The 9007-nt window shown below is 42.4% G+C and overlaps 2 protein-coding genes across 8 annotated transcripts in view; one reads left to right on the top strand and one right to left on the bottom strand.

Annotated features, from left to right (window-relative positions):
- Nucleotides 1-4233, bottom strand: part of pld7 (phospholipase D family, member 7) — a 12490-nt gene extending 8257 nt beyond the window's left edge. The window contains exons 1-2 of one of the 4 annotated variants that reach the window (XM_019869773.1): nucleotides 3974-4233; nucleotides 3453-3553 (exon numbers count right to left, since the gene is read on the bottom strand). In XM_019869773.1, coding sequence (XP_019725332.1) covers nucleotides 3453-3553; nucleotides 3974-4102 — 230 coding nt within the window. In that variant the 5' untranslated portion in view covers nucleotides 4103-4233. Of the gene's footprint in view, nucleotides 1-3452; nucleotides 3554-3680; nucleotides 3897-3969 lie in introns of those variants that run through there. The other 3 variants (XM_019869774.1, XM_019869775.1, XM_019869776.1) reach the window with 3 other exon arrangements.
- On the top strand, nucleotides 3878-8599 carry gpr137 (G protein-coupled receptor 137). 4 transcript variants are annotated; one of them, XM_019869805.1, is made up of 8 exons: nucleotides 3878-3954; nucleotides 5120-5572; nucleotides 5677-5726; nucleotides 6007-6247; nucleotides 6407-6556; nucleotides 6694-6819; nucleotides 7607-7725; nucleotides 7807-8599. In XM_019869805.1, exons 2-8 carry the CDS (start codon nucleotides 5192-5194, stop codon nucleotides 7901-7903), a joined length of 1164 nt encoding a protein of 387 aa, XP_019725364.1. In that variant the 5' UTR covers nucleotides 3878-3954; nucleotides 5120-5191; the 3' UTR covers nucleotides 7904-8599. The 4 variants fall into 4 exon arrangements, with proteins under 4 accessions (XP_019725364.1, XP_019725365.1, XP_019725362.1 ...); XM_019869806.1 differs by lacking the exon at nucleotides 3878-3954 and adding an exon at nucleotides 4123-4144; XM_019869803.1 differs by lacking the exon at nucleotides 3878-3954 and adding an exon at nucleotides 4306-4461.
- The last annotated feature ends 408 nt before the right edge of the window (nucleotides 8600-9007 follow it).

The raw sequence follows: 9007 nt of genomic DNA, 5'->3' as shown, positions 1-9007 counted from the left end.
TCTTCTGTCTTCTGTCTTCAGTCTTCAGTCTTCAGTCTTCTGTCTTCAGTCTTCAGTCTTCAGTCTTCTGTCTTCCGCTCAGCTTTTTAGCGCAGAGCAACTTCCCGGAGTCTTCACGGAGACTTCAGGGTTGTCTACCGCTGACGAAGCTTCTGTGAGAGAAGCGAAACGTCCTTTTTTGCTTTTTTGTTTTTTACCCACAGGTACAGATGACGACTGACAGAACCCTTTCTACGATGTTTTTGATTGACAGCGAAATGAGCCAATCACCAATCTTTTGGTGTAGGCATCCGTGGGAGCATTTTTCAATTCTCATTCTGTTCTGAGTTTAACTGGAGACTTCTTATCATCTTAGCGACACTCTCTTTGTTGAAAGCAACTAGCGACAAATTAATCTTTTACTTCTGGTGGGTTTTATTGTAGTTGCTTGTGTTCGCAGACTGACTTATATCACCACAGGGTCAGAGATCATTTTCTTGAAAAGGAACGGAGAGTAGAATTCACGTATAAATAAACGGACACATTTTATGATGTAGGCCGAAATTGAGCTTCCCCTCCTTGACAGACAAGCATTCGCCACTGGTCCAAACTCATTGCATCATTTTAAAAAAAAATATTCCGTTTCAGGTCGCATTTGTACAGGGGAGAGGGCAACAGCATTTGTCAGTTAATGCCTCGCAGTTTTCGTCAGCGCATCATTCCTTTGTCAACGGCTGCCCAACTGACATTTTCGCACAGTTGCAAAATGTCCTTGCAGCAAGAAATTTTCCTGTCCTCGACTGTCATAAAGCACCAGTTTGCAAGTCTTTATGGCTGTTGCAATGCTCCAACGCCTACTCTAATTTGGACTATCCATTCTGGATACGGGCTCTGTCCTTGACGAATCATGCAATGCAAGCCTGCTTCCATCACCACTGCTGCTGAAAACCCCAAACCTCTACAACGGGTGTTTGTACAAAGCCAACACAAAACAAGCCTTTTCAGATAGCTGCACCGTAGCTCATCATCACCAAAAAGTTGATTTAGCGGACAATTTGGAGAGTGATAAAGCTTTACCCATATAGACTTCAGGTTGTTCCACCATTCTGACTTTGGGAACACCCTGTATTGTACTATAAACCTTGTAGCCATAATATTAAGCACAACTAATGAAATACAAGAGTATAGATATGGCCTTTACATAAAAACAGTGTACGCGTTATTCCTTTTACTGTTGGAATTGTGATAAATGTCTATGTTTATGGCAATGCAATAATAATAATAAAAAAAAAAAAATACAATCTATTCTAACAGCTGGTTGCAGAGTATGTATTGGATGTTGAAACTTTGAGCTTAACCAGCTAACATGATGACCTAACCCGAGTCCCACTTGTCTTAAATTATTTAACGCTTCTCAATTATAGATAAATGGATGGCTGGATGGAAAAATAGGTAGACTGGAAGATAAACAAGAAGCAATATTAGCTAGACAGCTCGACACTCTGATAGCCAGTTAGCGAGATATTGTAGCTAAGGATAGACAAATTGGTAGATAAGATATGAAATCCTTTATTAGTCTCACAATGGAGAAATTCCCAATTCACAGCAGCGAAGTTATGAAAGGAAGAAGTAGAAGAACAAAATATAGGAGCTGCTGGAAAGGCAGCCACTCTCGCGGCGCCATCTTGAAGTCAAAATAACAAAATAACACAACACAACGCATAAGACACAGACACTCGTGCAATCTTAATCACTTTTCTGCATACACTTTGTTGTTTGAAGCAGTTATAGATGAAAGAGGAGAGGATCAAAGTGTCCTTTCAACAGTGGATCAGAGACGTCATGCTGAAAATGTGCACACGTCTGCTACAAGCTAAGTTTTGAAAGGGATACATTACATAACTAGATAGACAAAAAGGCGGATAGACGGATGGATGTTGAGCCTAATAAAGTGAGTGTCTTGCAAAAGTATTGATACCCCTTGAACTTTGTCAGTGTGCCACCTTAGAACCTCAATCATAAGTGCGTTTTTAGAGATTTCATGGGATCAACCAATACAAGGTAGCAAATAACTGTATCGTGGAACAGAACCGATACGTACTTTCATTTTCCAGACTTACAAATAAAAGTCTGGAAAATGCAGTCTGCATTTGTATTCAGCGCCCCTGTGTTAACACCTTGCGAAGACACTTGGCTGGCTGGTTGGTGGGTTTAACAGCGCTCCTTAAGATGTTGAAAGCTTGGGATATTTTTTGGACAACCTAATCCTGATTTAAACTTCTCCACGATGTTACTGGCGAGTTCCTTGGTCTTCATGGTGCTGGTGTTCACTAGTGTTCTCAAACAAACCACTGTGGCCTTCACAGAACAAGTGTATAGTAAGATATAAGGTTAGGTATGTGACAACTGACCTGTTTCCACTATGTTTCGTGAGGCCATTTTCGTGTTATTACGTCTCTTTTGCACTCTCAGACAAATTTGCTGTGGCTTGTTCAAAATGTGTTTTAAGCATCTATTTTCAGATATGACGTACAGTGGAATCTCCTGTCGCTTCGTTTTCAATTTTCATGGAGTATATCAATGTGTATCAGTCGCATGGCGGGATAACTCATCATTGACCGCCCCAAAAGTATTTAAAGTTTGCTGCCATATTTATATCGATCTATCACAAATATTTTGAGCATTTTAGGGGACATGCAGATGAAGTTACTGGACCAAACTGGTGCAGATGAAAATTTGAATGTGGGGAGACACAGGAGAGCCGCTCACCGGGATAAGTCAGCCGTCTGTTGCCAGCAATGGTGTCAACTTAATTGCGCCTAATTAGCTAAAAATGAATGAGATTATTTAATAACCATAATTACTCGGTTTGTGAAATCACTTTCTTGCGGTGTATCATCTTTACAATTCCAACCACATTGAAAAAACTGAGGTCTAAAGATCTGAGCTTCATTATTTTTCTCAAAAAATGATTACAGGCCTTTCCATGGTTTAGAATTAGAAACAAGACATTTTTGAAGCCTTTAAAATGTCATAACTTCCTTAATTCTTAACATATTGACATTTAAACACGGGTTTCTTCCAGCTGTTTCTGGCGACGTTAGTCTGGCTGAAAAAAACATTTTACTTTTGTTGTTATGTACCTAGTAAGGTGGACTTTTTATTAAACAGCTAAATTCTGAGGGCAAGAATGGACTAGATTTTATTTAGCAGCATTAAGAATGAACAAAGAGGGCTGAAACACACACACACACACGCACACACACGCACACACACGCACACACACACACACACACACACACACACACAAAACCACTTTTCAAATGTATATTTGCTTAACTATGTGTTCCTAGAAAACCCATCAACGTTTGTGATTGTAAGGCCAAAAGGCGTGGAAAAAACATTTAAGGGGTATGAATACTTTTTCACAAGGCACAAGACACAAAGATGATAGAACATTCATTGAGTGTAGCGATACCGTGTCATCGGTCTCCTCCGCGTATTCTTCATCATCAGTCTGCACTCTCTCCATCACCTCCCCGTGCTCAGTGTCAGAATCCGAGTCCTCGAACTCCTGGAGCAAAAAACACGAGTTAGTGAAGCCAACCGCCTCTAAAAAATTAATGCGGCGTAGGTTAAGCTACAAACGATGAGTCATCAGGGCTATGTAAAAAAAACGTGCTCAGAATGAAACGATTTACCATGACGCAGAAGCTGGCGAGTGTGAATGCACAACGCTTCACAGTCAACAATCAAAGTTTGTGACGATTAGCTACACGTCCAGCGTCTGGCTATGTAAAGCGCTTGGTTGTTTTCCAGCACGCTGCTACTGCTTCTTCTTCTTGACTTCCTTTCCTACAATTTTTTTCTGGCTTAGTCGGCTAGCGATGCTGCTATTGTCGCTGCTCGCGAGGAACTACGTGGCTCGCCGTGAAGTTGTCTTCGCTCGCTTGAGGAGGAAAAGGAGGCGGAAAAGTTGAGTAATATTACGCACCACGTACGTGGGTCTCTCCCGCAGGCGGGAGAACTGCCTCTTCGCCGTTGCGGTTGTTTCTGCTGTTTGACCCTCCTCATCTCCATCACTGCGGCGGATTGATTTTCGCGATCGCAAAACCATCGGCATTGTTTAACTCTTTTCTTTCCAGCCACCTGGAAGATAACGACGGTACGGTGTGTGAACACGAGTGGAGTCTTCTGCACTATCGAACCGAAGCAAAGTGTTCATTGGACGATATGCGCCGCGAGTTTGCGCGCCTTAAAAAAAACCCAAAACAAATAGTTAAAACAGTACAGCCTGCACCTTCTGTTACAGGGGGAGTAAATAACAACCGAAAGATAGCGCGATTTTTTTGCCATCAGTGATTGGTGGTTGGAATCAAAACTTGAGGCCACGCCTTGTCCACGTGTGACGTACGCGACGTTACACGGAAGTAACGACGTGAACGTCATCAACTGAAGATACCGGAGATTCCCGTGAAAAAGGTCGAACTTTGTTAGACTACAGTGATTATTTTATAAGGTATGGTCAACAACATGTGGCGAATTTTGTAATTGATAATCCTTGCGCGGTTGCGTTAAAAAAGCAGTGTCAGTAACAGTTAATTTAGCTCTTGAAAGTTAGCATAGTGTTGTTGACACAAAGATCCGACCTTGTTGACACAGCTGTTAATATTGTCTATTAGTTCAAGGTTATCATGTTACAATGTTCTCGTACCGCCCCGGAATAGTGATTAATAATATATCGACAGAATCTCAAATGTTAACCAGCTTAGTGATAACGATTTACTTACAAGCTAACGTTTTCATTAACTTGTAGAAGGAAGTAATTTAAATGTCCAACCTCATTCGTCTGCCCTAAACTGCAGTCCAGGTGTGATGCAAAAGAGAAAACGTTTTTCTGAAATAGCTAAAATAAAATTACAGGCCACGAGTGTAATTCTTTCAGCCTAGTAAACCGCCACAGAGGGTGGGTGGGTTTGGGTCCTCCAGTGCGTTTCGAAATCGAGTAGTAGCAAAAGTGAAGATTTATTATAATTATTATTATTACTGCCATTTCATTTTTGCTCATTTCATGCAGTTTTTTCCCTGTGGCTTCCACTGTGGACTGTCTGGCTTAGTGAGCCCCTGTGTCTGCTGTCAGGTGTCCCACATTAAGTGCCAGTTGAGAGCGTGAAGTCCGTCAACATGGACCTCTAAAAGTGTCAGGACTGCCATGGAAGCGCCCGTCACAGCCTCCCCTCCTCCCTACTCCTCCACCCTGCCCGTGCCGCTGCCCCTACATCCCGCTCTGGCCCCTTCGGTCCAGCTCGGCTTTACCATCCTGTACACGGTGCTGTACGGCGGTCTCTTCCTGGTGGTGTACGCCCAACTCTGGCTTCTCTACTTCTACAGACACAAACGATGGAGCTATCAGAGCGTCTTTCTTTTCCTTTGCTTGCTCTGGGCTGCACTGCGCGCCACCTTGTTTTCGTTTTACTTTCGAAACGCGCTGGAGGCCAACCACCTCCCCGTGGCGGTCTACTGGCTGCTCTACTGCTTCCCTGTCTGCCTGCAGTTCTTCACTCTGAGCCTTATCAACTTGTATTTCACTCAGGTGAGACCAAGGGGATTTCATTTTTGAAGATTGATGACAGGTTGAGAAGTCGTTTTGCCACAATTTTATAAACTTGATGGTTTCTGGTTTCTCCTGTTCCACAGGTGCTACTAAAAGCCAGGGAGACTTACAGCTCAGATGTAGAAAAACGACTGTGAGTAGATATTTTCTACAGATTCAGCATATCACCCCCTTACGTTGACTGAACATGCGCTTTGAACCACAGGAGGTGCAAAAAATATTTTTTAAACGCTAGATAATTTTAAAAAATGCGATTTTGCAAAAAAAAAAAATTTAAAAATCATCCTGACGAGTGAACTGGAATTATTGGATGAAGTTGATAAACCACCAGAGTCCAAGCTAGTAAATGTTTTCCATATTCCATTTGAATCATTGCTCTGTAATATAAAATACTGACTCCCATTTTGTTTTAGGTGTAAAGCCCGCTGCATGTATGGGGCACTGAACGCCATCTTCTTTTGCGTCAATGTGAGCTGCGCCGCACTTGCAGGCCGTGGTGAAGGCACGGGGCCAGGCCAACGGACTTGGAATCTGGTCCTGGTCCGGGTGCTTGTCAACGACTTGCTGTTCATCCTGGATGCAGTGTTGCTTGCTGTCCTGCTGCTGCTGCTGACGCGACACTCACGCTCCACAGGCCCTTACCTGACCAGCAAGGTGGTGTATATGATGAGGACCATGGGATCAAACCCTTGAGATGCGTCAAATTTTTATTTTTATAGTGCCAATATGTGACCTTTTAACACAGTCCTTGTCACGAGTGCAAACAGATTACAAAGGAAAATGTTTTGTTTTTTTTGTTTTTTTACATTACAGGGGACCACAGTGTGCCGCACAGCAGCACTCGGCGCCACAATCATCTTGCTGTTTGCCAGCCGGGCTTGCTACAACCTGAGCGTACTGGTTCTGTCTCAGCACCACCATGTCGAGTCTTTTGACTTTGACTGGTACAACGTCTCTGACCAGGTGCTCGTGCAGTGCTTTGAATCAATTTTGCATTTTTCAACACTGCCAAGAGTTTTGCTTCTTCATAGCTTGTTCACAGGCTTTCTGCATGACAAATCAATACGCTTCCACAAAGCCGCCTTGTATTCTGTTTACAGGCTGACCTGCATCAAGAACTCGGCGACAGGGGCTACCTGGCCTTTGGCGTTATCCTCTTCATCTGGGAGCTGCTCCCAAGCAGTTTGCTCATCCTCATCTTCAGAGTTCGCCGGCCCTCTCAGGAGGTCGTTAAAGTAGTACTGATGAATACATTTACCTGCAATCTTGCAGAAAGAGACAATTTTCTCTTGGATATACAGTGGTGGCTTGAGATAGGTGTGTTGCTAACTGTCATTCGGCTCGCTTTTTTTTTTTTCAAACAATTATTCAAAAGAGGCCTCATACTGTGTAATGCCACTCAAATTAGAATTTTACTGCCAAACTAAACATAAAACAAGCGAATTACACATGTACGTTAAGCAACCACTTAACTTTGCCATAAAATCCACAAGCTTAATGCTAACACATAATGGCAAATGCCATAGATAGGCGCATGAATAGTACCTATGCGGCAGTGTTTAATGCTTGAGGCACAGATGTATGAGTACAAATGGTCCAGCAACACGTGACAGATATATTGTAATAGTCAGGGGCATGTATTTATCCTGAAGCGATTAAAAACAACTTTTGTCACAGTTAGCTGAGTCGCTTACAGTACTGGTGAAACTTGTTCGTTTGTGCCATCACGACTATTGTACTGCTACCCGGTGGCCCATTTGCACACACCTGAAGGAGCCACTGAATCTGAATGCAAAAACAGACAAGGGGTGACTCTCTCGATGCTATTTCCATTGAGCTGCGTATTTAAACAAAAAAAAAAAGTAATGTTTTTTCCATTATTGTGCTCGTGTTGTCTCATTATACTCAATGATTGTTCAGTTTGAAAATGTATGACCACAAGGGTGCCACTGTATTCTCTATACTTCCCTATCCATTTTCTGTAGCGTCAGTGTTGTTTTGTGATGTTGGCAGGTCAGCAACGTGGCTGTCAACAACAGGACCCTACCTCGGCCTTATTTTTTTGATGACCCCCAAGGCAACGAGGAGGAGGAAGCTCCTTCATGGGCTTCAACCTACCAGCCTCACTCGAGGTTGCTTGGCTGACTGACTGCACTCGTAATGGTGCCACTTAAGATGTTCATTTGATTCTTAATGTCCTTTCTTTTTGCCAGCTGGTATGGATCGGAGACTGCTCCTCTCCTTTTTGCCAGCAACCCCCCAGATCGAAGTCACCAGCATCACACTTTCTACTCCACGCCCCAAAACTGACAAGCCAACATGGGCAGGGATTGCGGCGTTCTCGATGGTAGTCATCTCAAGGAAAAACCAACCGGTAGAACCTCCATTTGTCTGGTCTGTGTATAATAATTTTTTTTGCACTGTAAGCCTCAGGAATTGTCACCAACATTACATATGCACTTTTCTAGTGTTTTTAATAACCATAAAAAAACGATTTTGTTGTCCCCTAAAGGGAACCAACTTGTCAGGGAAGATGTAGAATGCCAAACATTGAGTCAGCACTCTCTGACAAGGTTCAACTTGGGTTTAGCTGCCTTGCGTCACTTTTGTAGAGGACATCAACTACGGAAGTGGTTAAACACTGTAAATAAGCGCTTACATTTCCTGGAAAAGCGTCATTAGCATTCCTCTTTAGAATGTATAAGAGTGGGCTGGTCTGTCATAACGGAATGGAGACTCATCCATCACTGTTAGACAGAAACTGGGAGCATTTCATAACTGCACTCTTTGCTATACCACAGGTTTGTATTTTTTTTTATATTTTCCATTTGAAATTTTCCAGACTCTTCCTTTTTGATTATCCTGTATTTTGATGCAACTTTTACTGGTAATTTATTAATTGTACTAACAGTTTTGCTGACAATTGTAGAAAGTGATTTCAATACAGCTTTGACTGGATCACATTTGCTTTGTAAACAATTAAAATGTGCTTGTCCAGCCTGTTAAGTGCTTGTGAACTTAAGTGTCTAAGCTGCATGAAATAACTACTTTGTGTCTGCACTCACAAAAACAAAGGTGTTAAAAAATAGGGGAAATTCACGTTTGTATTGGTTTGACAGCATCAATGGCCAGACCCAGCCTGCCACACTTTGTGGTACACTAAAGCAAATTGAGTATTTTGGCTGAAAACCGATTGGAATTGCATTTTTTTTTCCTTTACAACACATGTTTTACTCCACCAAATTCATTCGACATAAAATATTTGGTTGTCACTATTTTCCTTGACTTCTCAGTGTTAAATATAGAATGAAACGGGGGGGGCCATCGTGAAAATGTAGTAATAGCCAGCCCTCCATATTCCATACCCTTATTCTCACTGGGGTCAATGAGGAGATTATACATTTATGAAAATCA

Source organism: Hippocampus comes, unplaced genomic scaffold (assembly GCF_001891065.2).
Source record: "Hippocampus comes isolate QL1 unplaced genomic scaffold, H_comes_QL1_v1.1 scaffold9, whole genome shotgun sequence".
In the NCBI taxonomy this organism is placed as follows: domain Eukaryota; kingdom Metazoa; phylum Chordata; class Actinopteri; order Syngnathiformes; family Syngnathidae; genus Hippocampus; species Hippocampus comes.
The sequence above is the reverse complement of the archived record's forward strand: the minus strand, read 5'-3'. Positions and strand labels throughout refer to the sequence as shown.

What these genes read in the sequence shown, in the direction of transcription:
- gpr137 (XM_019869805.1), top strand. Translation starts at nt 5,192, where the DNA reads ATGGAAGCGCCCGTCACAGCCTCCCCTCCTCCCTACTCCTCCACCCTG. An exon ending in TCAGATGTAGAAAAACGACT is followed by an intron (nt 5,727 to 6,006) that starts GTGAGTAGATAT and finishes ATTTTGTTTTAG; the next exon opens with GTGTAAAGCCCGCTGCATGT. An exon ending in TTCGCCGGCCCTCTCAGGAG is followed by an intron (nt 6,820 to 7,606) that starts GTCGTTAAAGTA and finishes TGATGTTGGCAG; the next exon opens with GTCAGCAACGTGGCTGTCAA.